Source organism: Acanthochromis polyacanthus, chromosome 3 (genome assembly GCF_021347895.1).
Source record: "Acanthochromis polyacanthus isolate Apoly-LR-REF ecotype Palm Island chromosome 3, KAUST_Apoly_ChrSc, whole genome shotgun sequence".
NCBI lineage: Eukaryota > Metazoa > Chordata > Actinopteri > Pomacentridae > Acanthochromis > Acanthochromis polyacanthus.
The window spans coordinates 14,547,000-14,570,880 of NC_067115.1; the positions used below are offsets into that span (position 1 = coordinate 14,547,000).

Consider the following 23,881-nt stretch of genomic DNA (forward strand, 5'->3'; position numbering starts at 1 on the left):
TTGACATGGAGTTTGCATTCCATCCAGAAAGTTTAAAGTTTTCTGTCCTGCTGAGTGAGGAAGGAAACTGATTGTTTGCTTGTTTATTCAGATGGTGGCAATTTCCCACCAGAACTGAGAACTATATTCACCCTTCTGCCTGCCTCTTTCTCTCTCTCTCGTGAACTCTGCTTCTAAATGTTGAACTGGTCAGCCAGTCGTACGGCCTCTAAAGCTCCGGCCTCACACCTTTCCATCTGTTGGTACCACATGCCACGTTGTCCATCCAGTCTGGTTCCAGCTTAGATCTGATCTGATCCTCGCTGACAGAAAATGGCCTTGATTCTCTCAGTTACTGTGCAGGTGAACTGCATATGGTACGTACATGAAGCCATCCATATGGGGAACAGATTGACTGTGTTGTGTCCAGTTTACAGAAAAGTCTTTCTTCTTCTCTTGCATGGACCACTGGAGTTAAATATACTAAAGGTCAAGGAAAAGGAATAATTATCTTTGTGTCATTTTTGGATCCAAATTGTAGAGGATCTGATTTTATAAGGACTTTGGGATATAAGAAAACATAGGAAACTGGACTTGAATGTTATTCTTTTTTTAAATACTTTATGAGGCTAAAAGAGGGCCAGTTGCCATATTTAATAAATTACAGCATTTTGATATTGTAAAGCTATAAATGAAATGTTGCACAAGCAGAGAAGGTCAATAAAAACGGCCACAACCTTATCAAAAGTTCATCACTCTGTCTTTGTCAGTCCCCCTGATCTGTTTTTCATAAATGTGACACATGATCATACACCCCTGCAACAGACTGGCGACCTGTCCAGGATGTCCCCTGCCTTCGCCCGAGTCAGCTGGGATAGGCTCCAGCACCCCTAGTGAGGATAAAGCGGTGTATAGAGGATGGATGGATGGATGGATGATCGTACACCAGAGAAATATGTAAACTAGCGTTTTGATGGCAGTTCTGAAGAGAGCTGGCTACAGTTCACTTTTCATTACAAAATCTTGCATGTTTGTCTGAGTTTTTGTAGTGACTGCAAATGCAATTATATACATAAATACAATTCACAATATTGTCAGACCTCATTTTGTGACTGAGTGTTCTCCGCATGTGGAGACAGACTGTTCACAGGCATATTTGATTATTACAACAGAAAAAGCAGCAGATGGAACAAATTTAATGAATAGTGGCTTAGTTCTACTTAAGTGCCCCAGTAAGTCATTTCAGTGAGCCGATATTCATGCTACATAGTGCTATAGTCACTCATCTATATGTATTTGTGTTTGCAGTTTACTTAAAGTAATTCTCCGGTTTGTTGATTAAAAAATACTAAAAAAATAAAACAACCCTTTTATGCCTAAATTAAATTAAATTACATTCAATTTACATAATCGCAGATTGACAACGTATCTCACAGCACTTAGCATACCAAGGTACATACCTTTCAAATTATAAAAAGCTTTAAAAAACTGTAATCTAACTGTACTGTTAAGTGTAACTACACTGTTGTCTCTGCCTCTCTGTACATTCACCTCGCTGCACCTCATTCACATCAGCTCACCTATGACAGCATATAAAAAACATCATATGTACATTTTAACAAGGCAAAAAGCTTGATTTTCACTGAAGAGGGTCTTTAAACAAGGAACATACTTTGCATCGGAAGTCATTTAATCATTTTTCCTGTATTGCAGAGTAAATCAGCGTTCATTGCTGTGAAAAAAAAACAAAAAGTATCTTACAATTTGGGTAAACTGGCCCTTTAAATCACGGTGTGTCTGAGGATAAAGATTTAATAAAGTTTGTTCAAACAAACACCGTGACGTCACTACAAACAATGGCAACCAGCGGCACAGCTGTAACGGTTCTGACTCCAAATGGGAGAAGACAAACAGTTAAAGTGGCTCCGAACACGCCGTTATTACAGGTAATTTGTGTTTACGGAACATTTAGTGTTTTCTGGCGTGGACGGTTTGTTTAATTCTGCTGTTTTGTCCACACAACGGAGCGAACTGTGTTCATGTCAGTTAGCTTGTGTGGCTAACAGTTGTTAGCCAGTGACTGATCAGTTTCCGTTTTCGTGCGACAGAAATCAAGTAATGTCTCTAATTATGAAGCAGAAGTTAATTTATGACATCTTTCTTGCACTTTCTGTCGTCAGGTGCTGGAGGACGTCTGCAAAAAGCACGGATTTAACCCCGACGAGCACGGGTTGAAGTAAGTATCAGTTGGTTCATGTAGTTGTCACGTTTAACTACGAGTTAAGCTAATGCCAAGTTCATAGTAGATTACAGTTCCTCCAGCTTAAGCCATGGACTGCATCTGCATACACGTAAATATAAAGGTAATGGTAGTAGACAGTAGTAAAATATCAAACTGACATGGCTGCTGCTGATATTTAACCAGTAAAATAAATCAATATTTTTCGCAGCAGGTGTCCATCCTGACTTGTTTAGATGAGCTACTCAACTCTCATATCTCCCTAATCGTAGTTTTGCAATAAATAAAAGAGGAAAAATTAGATTAAACACAGGATTTTTTTAAATAAATTGGGTTGTAGTTAAACAACAGACGAGAAGTCAAGGTGACAGTAGTTCTTTTTGGACATTGGTCTAATTCACCCTCAGGTATCACATTACTGTTTTCTTCCTTTTCATGACAGAATAAGTCATCAGCTCCAGAGCAGGAATATTTTGTGAATTTTCATAATGGTTTATTTAATATTATTATCACATAGGCAGAAATTGATTATCTCATCATTCTTAGCTGTCTCTTTCCTTTATCGTCTCTTGTTGACAGGTTTCAGAGGACTGTTCTTGACCTCACGCTGCCATGGAGGTTTGCCAACCTGCCAAACAACGCAAAACTGGAAATGGTGACAAGCATGAGGAAACAAGGTGCAACGGACAGCCAGGTTAGCTATAACAAAGTGCAAGATTGTTTGCATATAAGAGGCACACAGATGGGTGAAATGTAAGATAATGCTGTTAAACTGTGGTGGTTTACTACATAGTAAAAAACACACACAGTAGTATTTGGCAGAAGTGTGTCTGTGAAGCACATAATGTGTAGTTTTCAGTATCAGTGGTGGAACTAGAATAGTAGCCTGAATCATAGGTCTGACTGAGTGAAGCAGAAATAGCACTTTAAGATGTAGAATACATATCTGATTTTTTTGTATTTAGTAAATGATGAACAGTTTCATGCATCGGATGGAGTTAACTACTTTTTTATGGATTTCAGAATCAAGAAAGATTTTACTGAAACTGGCTGAGAATTCTTTGTCAGTTCATGCCACAAATCTACATGGATGCATAGAGCTAGTTAGGCTCAGTATGTATCTACCGTTTATGTTTTGGCACATCTGGATGATGGTGACTGAGTTCAGTTTGATAAAGCTGATGCTAGGCTACAGATTGGTGTCAGATTTGAAAAAAATGGCACAAAGTGTCACAGTATGATGCCCAGAGCTTTTCCTTGTCATAGTTCCTTCAAGTCTACTGGGGGGATGAACACCATTCTAAATATATTGCCATGTTTGGTGTTGGAGAGAGCAAAATCTACACTGTCGGGCATAGCTCACAGTTGGCGTCATTGTCTGTTTATCAGGTTGTGAAGTGACCCCTTGTGCACTGAATGCAAACATCTCTGTGGGTGCTGATTTCCTATTCCTGATGTCGAATGTATTCAGGAAAATCAGCAAGGTTGTGTCATGACACCTTTATAACAACGAAGATAAAGATAGCTCTGAAAAGGAAAGATGTTTCTTCATAAATCAGTCTCAGATCTGTTCTGAATATCACCCAAAGAACTTACAGTGTCATACAGTTTATGGTAAACGGATATAACTAAGTGAATAAACAGGACGTCTGCAGAGAGACTGAGTCATTTAATTTGTTCATTAACAAAACACATCACATCACAGTGATGTCAAACAGCTGTAAACTTCTAAAAAGGCAGGTATGTCAGCCTCGTAACGTATGACACTGTATGAAGATAAAGGCTACTTGTCCAATTGTCTTTGGAAGAAAAATTCTCAGATGATATGAGGCCTCATCGTGCACAATGTTCCGTTATTTTCATGTTTTAGTCCGTTGTATTTGTGGGTCAGTACCTGAATTTTCCGTCTGTGCTCACTCTCTGATTTGTGTCCAAGAAAACACTTTGTTGTAGCTGAGCTGTAGTTTCCTATGACATCATGGCATCGTAATCTAAGCAGTAAAATCACGACTGGGTTTGATCTGCTGTTTTTGTTCATTTGATGGATGGTTGACTGTTGATACCTCACAGATTTTTATATACTCACACACACCCACACACCTCGGCCAGACTGGTGTGTGAGAGCGTGTCGTGTTTGACGGCCAAAGGAATCTTTTCATCTCTCCCGGTGTGCCGAGGTGCAGTGCGCTCTCCGTGCTGGACAACAGCATTATTGAGTAAACATAAACAACATGGAGTGACTCACAGAGCAAAAAGAACAACAGAGACTCACACTTCTGCCTGGTGTTACTCATTTTCAGACTGAGGTAGGCCCACATGTGCGGCTGAATCAAGTTTGATTATCAAAGTATTTTCTTCCTGCAAAATGACTCAAGACTGAAGAGCCAAGAACTTACAAATGGCCACCTAGGGAGATTTAGATCCTTAATATCGTGAGTTTCCGTTAAGGCATTTGAGGAAACTTTTCTGCTATAAATTCCTACAATGTGAGATGCTTGAAGTTAAGACATATATTGTGGATCGACACCATTGCTGTATAAAAAAAAAATCTTTGAAACAAAAAAAAATCATGTTGTGTGACTTATTTTTAGCTTTTGTTGTGAGAAACTAAACGGGTAAATGACTTCCAGAGCCAGTGGGAAACTTTAAAGTGTTTAATATGTCTGTTTAGTGTTAATGCAATGGTTTGCAGTTTTTTATTTGTTTTTCACTTGTGATAAGTTCCTTGATCAAATCCAGCTGGTGGCTTTTCTTGCATGTGTCACTTTGTCACAGCTTATCAGAATGCATGAAACTAGAATTACTGCTCTGCCAACCAATCAAGATACAGTTTACATCCATGTATGTCCAGATTGGTTTAGTAGAAATTGTGAAGACTTGGAAGTGTTTCAGTTCATTGAGAGAAACAAAAACTGAGTCACACTCCTTGTATGTGTTCGCATGTATGATAAATAAAAGGAAATCTGAGAGCACAAAGTTGTATTCATGACTGTAGATAGAGCTTCAAAACTAGATGCTGCTGCAAAGGAACTACAAATTCTAATAAAAAGGAGCCGTGTCATCAATTCAGTGTCTGATCAAATGTGAAATATGGTCACAATCATGCCTTTTGTTCTTGAGTTGTGATGTTTTTGCAGAACTTTCTGATGCCACTGTGAAGCTTACCTTTTGACTAAAAATGTGATCACTTCATAATTTTATCCTGTTAGAGAACTGTGGGAAATTTTGTCACAAATACTGTTTGAATTATTGAGTTTGTGGCCAAACATGTGTTGCTTAAGGTCACACTGAACATCCAGTTTGTTCCAAATTCAATTACAGTGTCTCAAAGCATTCAAGAAATACTGTGGTCACAAGTTGCGACATACATGTTTTGGAGCATTGTCTATTGTCTAATAATTTGCATTTTACATTTTTTTAATCCCTCTCGTTGACATATTTTGTAATTCACCAAATCACCATATTGAACTCTCTCTATGTAAAAACCGACTTGGCAATAAAAGTGACTCTCATTCTACAGATGGATGAATTACTCAACAACATAATGTATTGTGTCTCAGCTGTCATCAGCACAGAGACATAAACTGACACAAAAACCCAAAGTGACCCCTCAGAATCATTTCACAACCTCTTATAATGCACTCAAGCTGTAGGTTTGACATCTAGATCGTGTTTATTTGTTTGGTTACCATGCAGAGATCGTCTGTGACCTTTGACACACATTTAAACTCCACTTCTGTCTTCTTGTGGTTTCATTCTCATCAGGTGCGGATTGCTCTCCAGATGGAGGACGGCTCTCGGCTCCAGGGTTCCTTCTCCTCTGGATTGAATCTTTGGGAAGTGCTCACACATTTCCCCCAGATCAGGTGTGTACACGAGCATGTACGTACATGCAGAGTCTGCGTGTGTGTTTGATCTTGAACATTTATCTTTGTAAAAACCAAAAAGTGGAGAAAGTGGAGATTCTCACGAGAATTGCGTTGGTGTAAAGTTGGGATTACCATTAAGGAAAATCCAGTTACAGAATGGGTGAAGCAGTTGGTTCTGCAATAGTTTGTTCCTTATTCCGTATTGTCAATTCAGATGTTTCTTTCAACAGTTTATTTAATGTTGTTTAGCAGCAGCCTTGCAGATAATGAAAAGATCCTGCAGGTTTACATTATGGTCATTTGTTTAAACCTTGTTTTTTTTTGTTTTTTTTAAAGAAATGGTGCTTTTTCTTTGCTTCATTTTACATGATAGACATTTTGAAATATTCCAGTACCCATGAGCTGCCTCAGCTGCTGTTGCCATGGAGAAGAAATCGGTCTAAAAAGTGAATCCGAGCAAATTTCAAAAAATTTGGTGCTGCTGACAACAAAAACAGCGCAGCATTTTCAATTTGCCATTATCAGTGCAGACAACAGAATTTTACTCTGATTATATTATTTTTAGCTCAGGCTTGGGAGTTGTAGTTAATTTTAGTGTTCTGTCCACAGATTTTGACTACTTTCTAATGAAACAGATATTTTTTAATGCATTTGTTATCCTTTTGTATTGTTTCATCTGACTTCAGTTTAACTTGGCACAAAATAGCTTCTCTGATTTTGCAGTTTAATTTTATTAAAAACAAAAAAAATGAATTGCACACAGAATACAGCTGTGAAAATAGTAATTACACCGCTGTGACCACTGTTTTCTGCCTTATCCTTTGTGATTCTTGGTGGAACTGTATTGTGTTTCCTTCACAGCTGTTTTGTCGATTCCCTGCCGGTTAGCAATGGCTCTCTCAAAGTATCCCTCTAAAAACCAAGATGTCTGTCTTCCTGTCATCTCGTTTTTCACTTCTTTTGAGCATTTTTGAGTTCTAATTTTGCTTAAATTAGCCGTTGACTTTATATAGACAGCTTGTGCAACACGTAAAGGCGATTCACTAAATATTTCCAGGTATCTAGTGTGAATTTTGATATTTTTGTCATATTTTGAATATAATTTGTTCTATTATTAGATCATTATGTGCCATATTTTATGTCTTTTGAAAGATTCTGTAATTACCTAACTGCTATGTTAAAACTGAAACAAAACAATCAATATTTAAGTCCAGTTGTGTAGATTTTGTAAAGGAAAACAACAGATGGCTTGATGATTATTTCCAAAGCTGCATATGGTGCCATGTTATCGTTCTACAGATTTCTGTCAAAACAGAGGTTATTTATTGATTCTGTACTAGTAAAACTAAAACTAAAATCTGTCAGAAAGACAAAAAACTTAGCGGTATTACTTTGTACAGTTTAGTTTTGCTTGACGTTTGTGTAATTCTTAGCAGTGAAATGACTGCTTTCCATACATTGTTAGTAAAGTGAAGGCGGTCATCACGCAGGAATGAACACAGGCCAACATAACATCCTCTCTTCTCACCACTCCTCCACTGAAATTGAAGCTTTCCCACACATCACCGCCACTCATTCAAACACACACACACACATGCAGCTGTTGCTCAGTAGTTCCAGCTGTGCGGTCCCAGGTGCTCGTGCATCCGTCCAGCCCTCATCTCATTACTATTAAATGACATCACTGCATATCCTGATCCTCTTCCAAGGAAGTTAGGCTTCCATGAAATGAATATTAGCTCCGTGCCAAACGTAAAAGGCTTAAGGAATGCTGTGAAGCAGAGGGGGAAGCTTTGATTTTCAGAATAGAGGAGAACAATAGTAAAACATTTATGGTTCAATTAGTTTCCACACGGGATTGCGCACACATGGTTTACACATGCAGATAGTGTGCCCCTGCATCGCATGAGCTTTCGTTGTAAAATCACAGAGCTGATTCCTAGATCAAGGAAAGAGCCACTTCTGTGTTTTGCTTCATTACCGTTAAAGAAATGAAAATCATTTGGCTATAATTTTAATTACTTTTTCTTTCTGCTGTCACCTCTTTTCTTCAGCGTGTCGGAGCTGTCTGAATCAGGATCCACTCCTGTGTGTGTTTACATGAGAGACGAGGTATGCGGCGCTTTAACTCTCCCTTTCTTGAGAGATGAAAGTGAGTTTTATGGTAACGCAGATGTGTGTGTGTGTGTGTAGGTGAGCGGGGAAGAAGCACTAAAGAAGGCCACTCTGAAGTCTCTGGGTCTTACAGGTGGAAGTGCCATTGTCAGGTAGGCTACTTGTGAAGCTTTTATGTGTTTTTGTGAATGATTTTATATTCATTCATACAAAGTCAGTGTTAAGTAAGTACAGCTAATAATCTACTCATGGAACTGTCAAGTCCAATCACTGTTGTATATGTAGCACCTATAACCAAACACAAAATGTAAAAAAAACAAGAAGATAAAGCTTAAGAGCCTCCATAATAATAAAAGAGATTTACCTAATTTAAGTATAACTGTGCAGTATGGGGAAATAAGGCCAATTCATGTTTTCTGCATCTGCAGTGGTAGGCGTGACATAAAACTCATCACCCACCAAAGTTTGCCAGGGTTAATGTGCAGCCCAGTGCAGACAGTCCACGCTACAAATGCACAACTGCGAATTTGCCATGAATCTGCTTTAAGCAAATGTTTGATATGAGGAGAGACTGTGTAAGGAGATTCTTGGTCATCCGCAGCCTTTTAATTCATCATTTAAGGAGCTGGAATTGAAGTTGTCACTGCCGGACTTTAGAGGAGCGCTGCAAAACTTGGGAATAATGACCAATGCAGTGCTGCAGTGTCAGCTGATGCTACCTCTTTTGTTTTTTCTGTCTTTGATATGAGGGGAAATGTAAACAGCCGTGTAGTCGTCTGCTGAAGTAAGAACTGAGCTGCGTCTGTCAGAAAGCATGAATTGGCCATTACGCTGAGAGTTCATACTTACGGTGAAATAACTGCAATTCCTGTTTAAGATTTTTACTCAAGAAGGACAAAACACCAGGAGAGGAAGATGAACCTGAAACAGCTGCTATGCCAACCACACCTGTTGCCAAGGAAACCACGCCTAGCGTATCGCCTCAGCCTGATCCCGCTCCATCACGTCCAGAGCCGTCAGACACAACTGTGCCAATCAAAAATCCAAGCCCTGATTCGCCAATGGAAACCGTACCTGCACCACTTCCCGTGAAGGCCACGGATACAACTCCTGTTCAGCAGGAAGACGTTCCGAACTCCCAGGATGCAGTTCGGCCTAAAGTCCCTCCCACAGGAAGACAAACACCAGAGGCAGATGGAGAGGAAGCGGGGCCTTCAGGACTGAACTGTCACCCATCTCCTTCTGCTCCCTCGGCTCCATTCATTCCTTTTTCTGGGGGTGGTCAGCGTCTTGGGGGTCCGGGAGGTGGAGCAGTTGGCCGCTCGCTGTCTTCATCGTCATCATCATCGCTGTCAGCTCTGACTGCTGCAGTAGAATCACCCAAAGCCAAGAAAGCCAAATCCAGCCGCAGTTCAAGCAGCAAGGTGAGCTGCAGCATCACAAAAAGTCCAAATGAAGTCAGTTATATTATCTTATTTTAGGACAACGAAGTCTTTTTCAGCTGTGAAACAGAAATAAACGTCCCAAAGCCAGAATCGGTGTCAACACCAGATTGTTTGCACATCTGTGAGGGAATAGTAGATGTTTCTGAATTTCTGAGCACATCAAGGACTGTTTTTCACGTTGACTTAAATACTGATGATCTGCCTTTTCTAATGAAGAACATATGATTTGCTTGAAAGCTGCAGAGCTGCTACTAAATGGACCTTGCACTGAAATTGCTCCCAAATTGTTTCCGAGGTCATGAATAACTTTTAGCCTCAGATTGCCAAAACAGAGGAGAAATGGTTCTGAAAAGTGGATTGCACGGTTAATATCCCAAGCATCTTTGAAGTAAGGCTGGGGCTTTTTGTTTATTTATATAAAGAGGCCAATTTCAGACTATACAGAACTGTATAAATCTTGTTTTTTGCGTGTCCTATATTGTAAAGAAAATGAAAAATTTATGTTGTCGACTCAAAAATTGAGCTGAGTCGAAGCATGTTTGTTTAATTTCTCTTCAAGGCTTTCATTCAAACAGATTTTTTGGCATCTTGATAGTGAAAACCACAGAGATGAACAGTTTCTTACTACTTTAGGAAATTTTAAGTCATTTTGCCTTTCCCATTGATGACAGGTTTCTGTTTCAACATTTTGCTTGAAGTTCATCGTGACTGATAATTGTTGTAACTTGACCTTTTCTTGATCCCTTCACAGTGTAAAGCCACTGCCAACCTGACAGACAATGACATGGATCATGGAGAAGAGTTCTTGGAGGTAAACCCATTTGTTTCCAGTCAGAAGTAACTTGCTTATGTCAATTTGTCAGCTTCCCTTGCTGTGGTTTTCCATCTCGAATGAGGCTCGGCCACAATATGATGCAGTAACTCTGAAATTATGTGCTTGTTCCAGACTTGTGCTGAATACAGGTGTAGTCACGATGTTTCAGAGTTCTATAAATGAAAACATTAGCGTGGAAACTCTCATGTCTCTGCAGCCGGTGGAGAGGGAGCCTCTTATCTACCACTTGGACTCGATGTCCCATCACTCTGAGGACCTGGGGGATCTGCCCGACGAGTTCTTCGAGGTGACCGTGGATGACATCCGGAAACGATTCGCCCAGCTGAAGAGTGAGAGGTGAGGAGGAGGAGGAAGTGAATGGAAGCGGCCGAGTGACTTGTGTGCGCGATATTTAGAATAAGTACCGTGTTGCTGCAGAAACACGCCTGGATCAAATGTGTTCCTGTTCTGTTTGTAACAGATAATTAGTCAGTTTGGCAATTGGTCCTGCGGTGTTTTGTCGATGTGTAACCCTTAATTGCAGAATACCATAGCAATGATGAGAGGCCATCGGCAGGGAGAATGCCGGGCATCACTGCGTGCGTTTTGAAGTTTTTTTATTCACTAGTTTGAAGTTTTTATTTATTTATGAGCGCTTCTTCAAAACAGATGCGTACAAGTTTATTCTGCGCTCTCTGGATGTGGCAGACCACAGCTGTTGAGACATTGTGTGTGTTTGCAAACATGTTCTCATTTATAAGACACCACACACACTACAAAAGCTTCTAAATACGGCACACTGTTAGCAATTAGTAATTCTGTTTTGCGTAGACGTTTATCTTCCAGCCATCGACCAAACACCGTTAGGCTGAGACCTCACCGCGCACATCCTTTAATCTCCGTCTACATTGACTTAGCTGGCTGCCTCATGGCTGCACTACTACCATGTCAATGACTGCAATTACTAAGGGTGGAATTAAGCCGACCACAGCAATTTGTCTCTGCCTCTGACACGCATTCACGGCCACACACGAGTAGGGGCAGGAGGACGAAACACTGCCTCTTTCTTTTCCTTGCTCATCTTTTTCATCAAACAGTCTGTTTTTTTTTTTTTCATTTCACAGCTAATGTCAATGTAACTCAGTTTATCTCTGTCCCTCATTTCTTTAGGAAGTTACTGGAGGAGAGTCCGCTTATGACCAAATCTCTGAGAGAAGCACAGATGAAAGAGAAGATGGATAGATATCCCAAAGTGGGTATAAGTTACAGATGCATTATCCTCTTTTTTTGTATCATGTTTGTTGTGAAATATGCAAATTATAATAATCTGCTGCCACTGTGCACCTCCAGGTGGTCCTGAGGGTCCAGTTTCCAGACAGACATGTTCTACAGGGTTTCTTCAGGCCTCTGGAGACAGGTGTGTGTGTGTGTGTGTGTGTGTGTGTGTGTGTGTTTGCTCGTGTGTGTGTGTGTTTGCTCGTGTGTGTGTGCGCAGAGTGTTCATTTCAGCTGGCTAGCCACAGGTATCCCTGCAATGTGAAAGGTACTTGCGGCTGCCTCACCACAATTATGACTGTAGCCACACCAGAGTGACGGAGACCGAAAGAATGAGACAGGTCTGTAATTCCAGGGATTAGATGCGCCTCAGCCTCAGCAGCAACACGACAACCAGCAGAACAACAAATTGGAGGGAAATTCCTTGTGAAAAATGAATTCCACTCCACATAGGTCAGTTTGTTGGTGCTTCAGCTGATTTTCTCTCTGTGTTTTGTGTCCAGTTGGCGCTGTGAGGCAGTTTGTGAGGAGTCACTTGGAGGATCCTCAGCTTAGTTTCTACCTGTGTAAGTGTCATTTAATTTCCCACTAAATAGTCCCTACGCCATCAAGCTTCAAAATTCACCCTGTAAAGGGGTGACGATGTTGCTCTGGTCATGATTTCTATCATTGAACTCACCAAAATATTTTCAATTGCCAGGATCTGAAACATGGATCGCCACAATAAGAATGTTGACAGCCTGTCATAATATCAGACAACAGTTCAACTAGGTCTTTATGGTTTTAACTGAAAAATACACACTATAAAATACTAATATTCCTGGTTTGATTTTGGCATGGGATGTGTATTATATGTCATTCTCTAAATTTCTCCCCATGTTTAAAATTGTCAATTATCAAATTAGGACAATAAAATACCAAAAATGTTTACCAAAACTATAAAAATGTAACCCAAAGCTAAAGAAACTGGAAATACTTGGTTCTCTTATAGATTTTTTTCAGTCCCTATGCATGTAAGCAAATCTAATTTATGAAGAGCCACATCTTTTAATGGAACTTTAGCCAAACTGGCAAATGCAAAAGCTTACAACGGAGGATCTGCTGAGACAAAATGCTGGTATGAGGCTTCATTTGAAAGGCAACTTCTTCTAGTTTCTGTTTAGCTTGTGGCTAAAACACAAACAAAACTACATCACTTCAAACATGACTCAGAAATGTTTTGTTTTTCCTCTTTGGTATCATAAGTCATATTTTATACCAGAACTATGCAAATCACCACATACTTTCTCCATTTTGTCAACCACACCTGTATGAAATTCCAGATCTCTTGGCCTAACCATACGGAAGCTCGGGGCTTTCCATAAAATATGGTAATACTGAACAGTTGAATTATGGAGAATCTAACCAGTCCAAACACGTGGCACGTCCATATTAACAAAAGTTTAAGCATTTATGTCTTTGTCTGTAATTCTAGGCCTTTTTTGAAGTAGTTTAAGAACTTAAAAGCCAAATGTTGCATCTTATAGGTTCATTATTTACACTATTTATATTGTTTTACATAGAAAGCACTAAAATTAATTCAGCCTTTGTCTATCCTGATTCTCAGTCAGTCAGGTCATGGTGATCATAAGAGTAAAAGTTTGATTTCTGTTTTTCGTTCTTGAAGATGTTTCACCTCTCATCCAAGAGACTTCTTCAGTTCTCAGAAAAAGAAATTGTGTTGCTTTTTCCTGAAACTCTGATGATTCAGCTGTTCTTGTGTACAGTAACTGTTAATGAAATGTTGAAAGCAGCATTCTTTTAGGTAAAAACTTGCGTAATTTTGGAAAAGCTTGACATTTGGTCCATTTGTTTTCAACTAGATTGTGAAAATTAATCTTCTTGCGTTTGCAGTGTATGTTCTTAATGTCTTCCATTTTCAAAACTTTCTTTCAGTCATCACCCCTCCAAAAACTATCCTGAGCGACTCTTCAGCTACACTATTCCAGGTAGGATTCCTCACGCTGTCCTTTAAAGCATGTGGACAGTGCCTCATTTGAAACTCAAAAATAAAATGGCCGATTTGGCTCAAACAAACCACATCACAGTCAAACACCAGAAAACAACAACTACAAGCCTGTGACTGTAAAATGCATCGGCTGGTCCTTCTCTCCTCTTCAAAGCCCCACCACATTCCCGCTCTCCCCCTCTTCTCTCGCTTCCACTCACACTTGTTCCCCCCTCTCCACTGTCCTTGACCCCAGCTGGGCTTGATTTTTCCCAGACTGGCACATGGGGTTAATACAGGCCTCGCTTTGATCTCGACACGCACACACACAAAGCAATGGGCAGCCTTGATGCTTTGTTGCCTTTGAGTTTTAGAGCAGTTCAAATAATGAAACTGTCAAGAGTGAAGAGATACAAATAAAGAATCTCGGGTGCGCTTGATCGTTCTGTTCCTCAACACCCTCGTGGCTGTTTGTTCTTTTTATTTTTAGGTGCATTATTTTAGAATAACTAGAACATTTTCATCATCAGCGCCTCCCGTTTCCTCACTTGACATTTTGACTCAACCTGAAGCACACGAAAGAAGCAGAGGAAGAAGAAGTGGAGGAAGAGCAAGTTGTTTGAAGTGATATCGTGTTGTGATGATGAACAAGATTCAGCTCCTCAGAGGGGCTGCAACAAAAGATAACAATCCTCAAAAGCGCACTTTGAAACGTGTCTGTGTTCTGTGCCCTTCTGGTGCCACGATCTCTTTGAATCACATCCGATGTTCTGATGTAAGTCGTCCGTCTCGCTTTGTTTTTCATCCTTCAGTCCCTTTCTGAACTCTCGCTGCCTGTTTTTTCCACCACTTGTCCCTCTCCTGTACCCCAACTCCAGCACCCATACGCTCCCTCTCTCCGGCCCTCTCTTGTGCTTCACCCCTCCTCCTCACCCCCATGTGTCTCTATCCATTAGGGACTTAAAAGCGTTATAGTGCACAAAAACAAAATCTTTCATCCCCTCGGTGTCATTACACACACACACACACACACACACACACACACACACACACACACACACACACACTGTCTGCCTCTGTTTTCCTGTCTATACATCAATCTTTGAAACACACAAGGAATCTTTAATCTTTTTTTGTCATGTCACATAGACATGAGTGCACATGCATGTGTCTTTCTCTCTCAGACACACACACACACACACAGACGCACACTTTAATCACTTTGTGTCATGTCAGGAAAGGAATGTTTCCCAACCCAGAAGCCCTTTGATACCAGGCGTCCCCTCCCTCATCCGTCTCCCCCTCTGTCTTCCATCAGGATCCGTTCTGCCTCTTTTTCTTTCTCCATTCCACTCTTCTGTGTTTTTTCTACACACCCTTTCTTTTTCTCTCTAACACACACACACACACACAAGGTTTCGTCCCGTCGGCCCGCCTTATCCCGACTGGAAGTACGGTGCCGGTGGGAGCAGGATAGCAGGAATGCCCGGTGTTCAACTGTAACACAATGTTTTCTGCTCACAGAGCTGTGATAATAGCAATTAGGCCAGTGTGTCCCAATTTAGCAATCGGCTACACAAAAGACAGAGAAAGGACAGTGTGTAAGGCGGGTGATAGTGGAGGGTAAACCCAGTAGACCCCAGCTACAGTCCTCTGTTTTACCCTGCTGATTTTAAAACTCTGGAGTTTCATTGATGGCGCTAGCACTGCAGCTAACCATTATTCTCAGGACTGAATAGACTGTCTGCTAAGCCTCGCCCCATTAGCTGCTGCTGTTAAGCCATTTTCATTCTCGCACTGAAGGCTGCAGTTTATAATCACTTTTAAAATTATTAATATTTTCCAAACAGTAGCTCCAAAGTAGATGTAGACAAAAGCAGCTTCTTATTTCTAGTTGTAGAATGAGAATAAGCGACGCTGATGGCTTTTATGATGTCTCCATTTCAAACAGCTTTGTCCTCCTTTCTTCTGTCTGTGTTGCATTTTTCTATGCTGTGGGGAAACTATAGCAGCAACTCCTGGAATTTCGGCATACCATGCTGAAAATTTGAAGTTCTGCAGAGGATTTGGGTCAAGCTGTAAAGCAGCCCAGTTGGTTTGTTTTAGTGGATTATCCATTTTAATCACAGAGCTTATCTTATTTCTGTGTGCAGTTGTTCCACCAGAACTATCCAACCCATCAGTATTTGAGAACAGCTTCATACAAGATGACTCTTTAAAGAAATACAAGCTTGTCAGAGAGTTTTACCCCCTATAGCAGAATGATTGTGAGATGCAGCTAGACTGTTGTGTTGAACTAGCCTAGCCGCGCTAGACCCCATGTTCTGAAGGCACAAGGGTCTAGGCACGCTCGACAGGGAGGGAGGCGGGCTAAAAGGTTGTCTATCAAATCCCTCTGCAGCAATTGGGTAGGTATACAACCAATCAACGCAACGAATAGGCTGACGTAGTTCCTAGAGCACCGGCGGATTGTGGCTAAGTCCCATTAGCTTCCCAACCAGCGGAGCCGCGGAGCCAACTGGTATATTAAGGATTTGCCATATCCCGTCGGCATAAGTCCAAATACGTCTTTCTTCTCAATGAAACACTTCAGTGCCGTCCTTTGTTTATCTTTCAAGTTGAATTTTAGCTTCAAATCTTAAAGGGCTGTGGCCAAAGCTGAGTCGAAAGATAACTGTTTATTGTGCGCCGGTTGTTTCTGTCAGAATCGTCACGCCTCTGTCGTCACTTCGTTACGCCCGCCTTCTGACTCTACACTTCATGGTGATTCGTCCGGCCAGTTTTAGGAGAATCCAGCCTGGAGCCTTATGGAGGGTAACTAGACCCACCCTGGCAGAGAATTAAATTCGTTGCCGTGGGTTGTCTAGCGCGGCTAGGCTAGTGTTGAACAGAACAGGCAGAAAAACAGGACTGGCGTTAAGTGAATAATAGCTTGATAACTTAGTTGGAAAATACAGGCACCTGTTCACTTTTTAACGTCTCCAACTCGAAGCTTCAGACTGCAGCATGTAATAGAGTCATTGCAGGGAAATTACATGTGAAATAATAACAATATTGACTCAGCCAGTTTCAAAGTCCTGGTGTTGTGATTTCTAGTTCACTGGTACATCATTTTTCCTGTTTCGCATGTGCTTTTACTGCAATGATGAGTCAGATTATCTGTCTCAGAGGACTCCAGAGGACGTGTAATCTCTAAGACAGGAGTGTGGTACCAAACTAATCATTTGTAGAAGAATTACTTTAGTTTAACAATAAAGATGGGGGTTGAAGTCACTTTTTCACAAATGTTTACTGGCATTTTGTTCTGATAAACAGTTAGGATTCCTGAAACACTACCACTGGAAACATCATAAGGGAAGCATCCAAACAGTTGTGGTGTTGCACTGACTCAAATGTAGAGTCATGAAGGTGTGTGTCAGTGTCTCTGTTGTAAAAGTTTAACCTGTTTAGGAAGAACACTTCTTTTAAGCTTATTTTATGCCAAAATCACCAGAGTGTTCGAGGTACTCCTGTCGGATGTGACTGATGAGTCTGGATATGCAGCTTTTATGTCCTTGTGACATTGAAACTGCAGTTCTGGCTCTTTTCCTTTACATTTAAAGAAGAACCTGGTCTTGTTAGCCCAAAATAACTGGCCAGGGATGATGCCAAGATGGCTCTCAAGTGGCATGACTTTGCTACAGCCCATACAATTATTTGCAGAGGTATATTTTATTATGTAAACTGATCAGCCACACCATGAAAATCACTGACAGCTGAAGTGAGTTATGTTGCTCATCTTCCTACAATGCAGTATTGGGCTAGGAAACCAAGCATATCATAGGACAATGCCCCCCACCACTTCACAAAAACTGCTCAAGAACGGCTCGAGGAACACGATCAAGAGCCCAAAGCGTTGACCGGCCTCTAAATTTCCCAGATCCCAAGCTGACAGAGCATCTACAGAAGGCATCAGAACAAATCTTATCCACAGGATCCAAATAAATCCAATTCCAACTGCCAGATACCACAAGACAATCCCAGAAGTCTTGTGACCATCATCCAGCAAAATCAGTGCTTTTTCTGGTGGTGCAATATTAGGCAGGTGGTTTTAGTGTTGCTTTGTGGCTCAATCTGAAGCTAAGAATATACGCTAACGGGTTGAAAATAAACGGGAAAAGCAGCAGCTGTTACTCCTTTTCCCGGATATTTTTCATGAGGGTGACATTCTTTCAGTTTTTTGGCCACATGATGACCACTCGCTGAAATCGTTAAGTTCTGCTTACGAGCTCTCTTGTGCCGTAAATGCTTCCTTTCTATTAGGGTGACAGACGTGTGCCCTGCCTGCCTGCCTGTCTGTGTTTCTACCTCATAATTGTACGGTTCATAATATCTGCCTGCGACTGGTCCATTATAACCATTAAGACTATCACCGGAGAGGAATGTGGTGCTTCAGGGGTGAAAGTGTTTTCTCTAACCATTTGATTGGTGCTCATTTTGTGGTCTTCTTCAAAGAAACATGGTTACTGGTTCAGATCCCCGAGCAATGAATCATCCTCCAAAATCAACTTGACTTTTGCTTGGATGTGGTGGCGGCACTTGGTTTGCGTGTAGCAGGAGGCAGTTTTGTTTGGATATTTCCTTGTTTTGCAGAAATTGATGTGTGCCAAACATTTTTGAAGGCTTCTGTTCACTCCTCCTCTCTCTTTCTTCTTCTCTCCGTGTCTGTAGGCCGACCTGTTTCCTGGCGCATTAGTGTACTTTGGCTCCGATGTAAAAACAGGTTTTTGTCTTTTTTTGGTTCCTTTCTTTCATATGCTGATTTGAATTAGATACTGGTGTATTACTGAGGAATGTAATTTAACAAAACAATAGTTTACACTGTGTGTGTGTGCTTCCTCCACAGATTTTTACATAAAGGGAGAACTGCTTGAATCTTCTGTCTCGGCCTTTCAAGCAAATGAGTCCATTGCGAGGTATGTGCACTTGTGTGTGTGTGTGTGTGTGTGTGTGTTTAAATGTGCGCCCGGCCGTGTGTGTGTTTGGGTGTGTACATATGCACTTGTATCCTGCGGCAACCAGCCTATTTTCCTGTCACAAAGCTGTCATCATTGGAATCCCTTTGAGGTTGTGCCTAAACAGCAGGTGCCCCCATGCGCCCTTATTTCCTCCACACACACATGCGGATTCTCACACATACACACACAAACCATTTTCCAGTCCTTCTAAAGATAGAGCTGGTTTCCCAAACGTGACCCCCATCTGTTGTCCTTTTGCTGCTTTAACAAGGTCATCACTCCGCCTCCGTTTTAGATCTTTGTGTCATTTAACTTCAGCTCCGCTCCTCTGCCAGCAGAAGAATGCTGTTTTAAGCACATGCATGAATTCCCAAACAAAACAACATCCTGTTCCAACTCCAAAGCATCTGTCCCGGTGACACAATTAAGCTTTAAAACTTTTTGTGTTGTTGTTCTGGTTCTTTCTTCTTACCTCAGCTGCATGCTTCGGTCCCAGACGCCCCCCTCCAGCTCTGCGGGCTTCAAGGAGCCGCTGCCGCCCGTCCAGGAGCCCACAGCAAACACCAGCGGATCCACACAAGACGAGCCAGATCCGTCTGCACAAACCCAGGCTGCTAAACCCACCAGATCTGACCCAGGGAAGGTGCCAAAGTGGCTCAAACTTCCAGGTCAGAACAGGACGGCGAGCACACACAATTGAGTTTCTGCACCTGTTCTTCAGCTGAGGGGGTCCAGATCAATAAGGCTTTTATAATGACTAATGTTTTTTATAAATAAATCATGAGCAGAAAAGAGGCTGGGAGGTAACTTGTTCTTTGGACAGTTTTGGTGATGCAGCACTGTCCTGAACCTCATGGTTATTTAACTCCTAGTGTCACAAAGAGCTCACCAAGGTGTTAATGATCATGAAAAGCAAACTCCTTCAGATGTGGAGCATTGCTGGCTTTATTCTGTTTATTTCTGTCATTCAAACAACTTTCGTAATTCTATTGATGTTCCTCACAGCTTCATTCAGACACACCCAGACATTTATTGGTCCATGGTTTTCACATTATTTGGGCTGGTTGCATCAGATTGGACAGAAGTGACGTATAATGTCTCCCCTCAGAGTTTTCATTTAACAACATGTCGGTGGGCGTGCAAGAGAGAGGTTTCTTCCTCGTTCTATCCGCAGCATCGCATCATGATTTTTAGTGAGCTGACAAAAATCGCACAAACGCACACAAGATGTTCATGAAAAATTGAGACAAAGCAGAGAAGACAGCAGTGCGAATACGCAACAACAAAAGGAGAAGCTGCTTGCAGCTAAAGGCTATCGTAGCCTAATGTTTGCTTTACCGGATCCAAAGAAACGTTAACCGGTTTAGTTGCCATGAGAATAATGGAAAGGAGCGCATGTGTTAAACTAGGTACATGGTCAACAAATTAAAGGGTTAGTAGGTTCATTCTTTGGCTCCCTTCAAAGTATGATTCGTCAAGACACCAAACCCTTAATATCTTGGTAGGTCTGTGTTAGGTCAGCAGCACCACACAGCTTTGTTTTTAAATCTTTTTACTTTTTGAAGTATCGTAGAAAGTCCCCATGCTTGTGCTGATGCCCCTGTGTTCCTGTGGTTTAAAAATGATCAATATACTTTATTCAGACTTTGCTCTTGACCGAGACATTCTGTTGTCATTTCGACTGCTGGTCCATTTCTGCAGTGAAAGACTGGAGTTTTTATCACTTGTCAGGAATTAATTTTGTCCATTGCAGCAAAACACAGGCTGTCAGAAACTTCTTCATTGGTATGACTGGCTCTCCACAACTAAAACCCCAGAAACAAACTCAGCCCATCAATGGTAAGGCTACAAACACCAAAGCGGTGTTAAACCAATGTTCTGTTTTTATAAAGAAAATGGGATGGTCGCGATTATGTGGTATTTAACTATAATATGATCCCACTTTGGTTTTTACGTATGCATTTAACAAAGGAAACTAAACAGAAGGTAAATATACATGTATATAAAACTTAGCCCAGGTTCTACACAAGCAAAAAACACAAAGAAAACTCTGTTCTCTGCAGGCATATCTATGTAACATGGTAAATCATCTGAAGTCAGTTAGATTCACAGTATTATTAGATTGGACTGCAGCATCTCAACTACTTCATGTAAAAGCTCTGGCTGTAATGGCAGATAAAATGCATTAATCCAGGAAGGGTTTCCACCTTTTGGTAAAACTTTCAGTCACTGAATATGTACGACAGGTCTGGAAGCTGAACAAATTGTTTTTATTATTTTGCACAATATGGTAAGACAATAGATAATTTTCTGTGATCTAAATTGATTGTACACGTTTTCAGGAGACCAAGCAGAAAAGTTACTGGACCCAATTCAAGTTAAATTCTCAGCATGCTGGACCTCGACTTTCTGAAATAAAAATATTTAGTCTCATATTCATGTCAGCACTACAGCTTACATAGACGCCTCCTTGACAGTTTGTGATCAGCAGATGGGTTTAATATTAACACAGCTTTTGAACTGAAACAAATATTTGCTGTTGCAAAATTGTGCAGTTGGTCTGTTTTGCTTTCACACCTCAAAAATGCTAAAATCCAACTGGAGGACCCACTTTTTCTGACAGTGTTCAGTCCGCACCGGGGCTCGGGTTCAATTGGCCGCCTCCACTCCAGCCCAAACGAACCTGTAAACACACCCGAGTGAGGTGTGAAAGCACTGACACGCACTCAGTAGAACAACAAACTAGTATTTTACCCCCCCTCCCTCACTTCCTCTTTTCTGTGGAGAAAGAACAGAAGGCTTTGAGCCACACGATTCTTGTCATGGCAAACACACACACGAAACCCCAAAACCGCAGTTAATAGGATGTGGCTTTTTGAAAGCAGAATTCCTGATGACTCAAAAGATAAGGATGCATGTTAGGATGAACCAATTAGTTCAGGATGGTCACCCCCCACCCCTCCGGTCCAGGAGACCACTACAGACGCTCAGTGCCCAGAGAGGGAGCCTGCTGCTGGGCCACATCACACGGCACGAGTCCCTGCGGTCTGTCCAGGCAAAGAGCTTTTCTGTTGTTCTATTGTGGTCTTTCTGGTCACTGTATTGATGTTTTTGTTCAGAGCATTGCTGCCTCCTCGCTCTCTTTCTGCCTTGTTTGTGTTTTTGTGCACATTTTATTTCTGGCTGATCTCTGTGTGTGTCCATGAACGTCTCGTGGCTGTTTTCTCTTTCATGAGGAAAGTTAAAAGAAAAAGACAGAGGGGAGGGGGGCTGAATCAGGAATTATAGATTCCATGTGTGGACCACTACAGAGGACACACACAACCACACACAGTTAACAGAGTCCGTCTGAAACTGGTTGTCCGTTCCTGAAGATATTAACACTGACATGCCCGAGCGTTCTGATGCATCCTGAAGGAATCCGTGTTGGAGCCAGTTTGCTTCAAGTCTGGAGCGCTCTGCGGACTTTGTGGCGCTTCTTTTACAGCTTAATATCGCTTAAATACAAAAAAACTGTCTACTTCTTCTTACATTGAGATGATCGGCATTGTGTTGATGCCGTGTTGACAGGATTTATTGCATGTCTCATGTTTCACAGTGTGTTTTCACGAATCAATCCCAACTGGATGATGCAGTGCTTGTTTTTTCATTGCATGCAGTGTCAGTTGTGGTTAGAAAACAACATGCATACTTTTTTTTTTTTTTTGGCACCTAAATTATTCATCCATGTGATAAAAACACTCGTATCGATCAGAATGCGAGTGTTTTGATGAGATATGTCTGAGTTTTGACTTGTACACCAGCATTACATGCCAGAAAATCCTGCACACTTTCTAGGGGAAAGCTACACCAGTGTTAAAAAGCACAGCTATTAATTGCTTTTTCTTGTTTCCTGCACAGGTAAGAAATAGGACTTGTGCTGTGTGTGGATGGAGGAATGACCACGACAGACTGACGCACTTAAATCTTAGCTATGCTTCACTTAGAGGCTCAACTTTGGTGACCGCAGTGGACTTATTCCGTCGTGGAGGATGCCTACACTTACCTAGATCTTGAAACGGTCAAAATTATGAGATACACAGTGGAATTACTGAATTGCTGAAAAGAATGCTGTGTTTTATTCTAGCTGATTGCTGGAAAGAGAAAGTGCTTAAGTGAAAATGTAGTGTAAAGTGAATAAACATTGTTGTATTAAAAGTGTGTCTTGTGTAAATTGACAGTAAATTTAGCAGCTGCTCAGAGTAAAATCTTTATCAGGAGTAGATGTTTGAGCTTCAGTGTTTACCACAAGATTAAGAATAACTTGGAACAGATACACTATATTGCCAAAAGTATTCAATAACAACCCAAATAATCAGAATCAGGTGTTCCAATCACTTCCATGGCCACAGGTGTATCAAATCAAGCACCTATGTATGCAGACTGCTTTTACAAACATTTGTGAAAGAATGGCTCGCTCTCAGGAGCTCAGTGAATTCCAGCGTGGACCTGTGATAGGATGCCACCTGTGCAACAAATCCAGTCGTGACATTTCCTCGCTCCTAAATATTCTACAGTCAACTGCCAGCTGTATTATAAGAAAGTGGAAGTGTGTGGGAACGACAGCAACTCAGCCATGAAGTGGTGGCCACATAAACTGAAGGAGCGGGGTCAGAGATGCTGAGGCGCATAGTGCCAAGAGGTGGCCAACTTTCTGCAGTCAATCGCTACAGACCTTCAAACTTCATGTGACCTTCAGATTAGCTCAAGAGCAGTGCTTCAGCAGAGAGCTTCATGGAATGGGTTTCCATGGCCGAGCAGCTGCATCCAAGCCGTACATCACCAAGTGCAATGCAAAGCATCGGATGCAGTGGTGTAAAGCACGCCACCACTGGACTCTAGAGCAGTGGAGACACCTTCTCTGGAGGGACCAATCCATCTGGCAGTCTGATGGATGAGTCTGACTTTGGTGGTTGCCACAAGAACGATACTTGTCGGACTGCATTGTGCCAAGTGTTAGGGTTAGGGTTAGAATATATAAATATAGGCTACTGCATTTTCATGCAGCTGGATTCTCAATACAGCTTTGCTCATTTCATCTAATATTTTTTTCCTTTTTCTGTTGTCAGAGAACAGAACAAGTGTACAACAGTGACTGAAACACAGTCCTTTCATATTATAT

At 41.3% G+C, this 23,881-nt stretch overlaps 1 protein-coding gene across 1 annotated transcript; it reads left to right on the forward strand.

Annotated features, from left to right (window-relative positions):
* Window positions 1–1,812: 1,812 nt before the first annotated feature.
* Window positions 1,813–22,920, forward strand: aspscr1 (ASPSCR1 tether for SLC2A4, UBX domain containing). Its single transcript, XM_022207860.2, has 17 exons — window positions 1,813–1,925; window positions 2,160–2,215; window positions 2,798–2,912; window positions 5,984–6,084; window positions 8,142–8,199; window positions 8,281–8,354; window positions 9,080–9,626; window positions 10,399–10,458; window positions 10,679–10,818; window positions 11,632–11,713; window positions 11,812–11,878; window positions 12,240–12,302; window positions 13,672–13,724; window positions 18,434–18,485; window positions 18,609–18,678; window positions 19,198–19,388; window positions 22,621–22,920. The coding sequence occupies exons 1-17, from the start codon at window positions 1,836–1,838 to the stop codon at window positions 22,629–22,631; spliced, it is 1,830 nt and encodes a 609-aa protein (XP_022063552.2). The 5' UTR covers window positions 1,813–1,835; the 3' UTR covers window positions 22,632–22,920.
* Window positions 22,921–23,881: the final 961 nt, after the last annotated feature.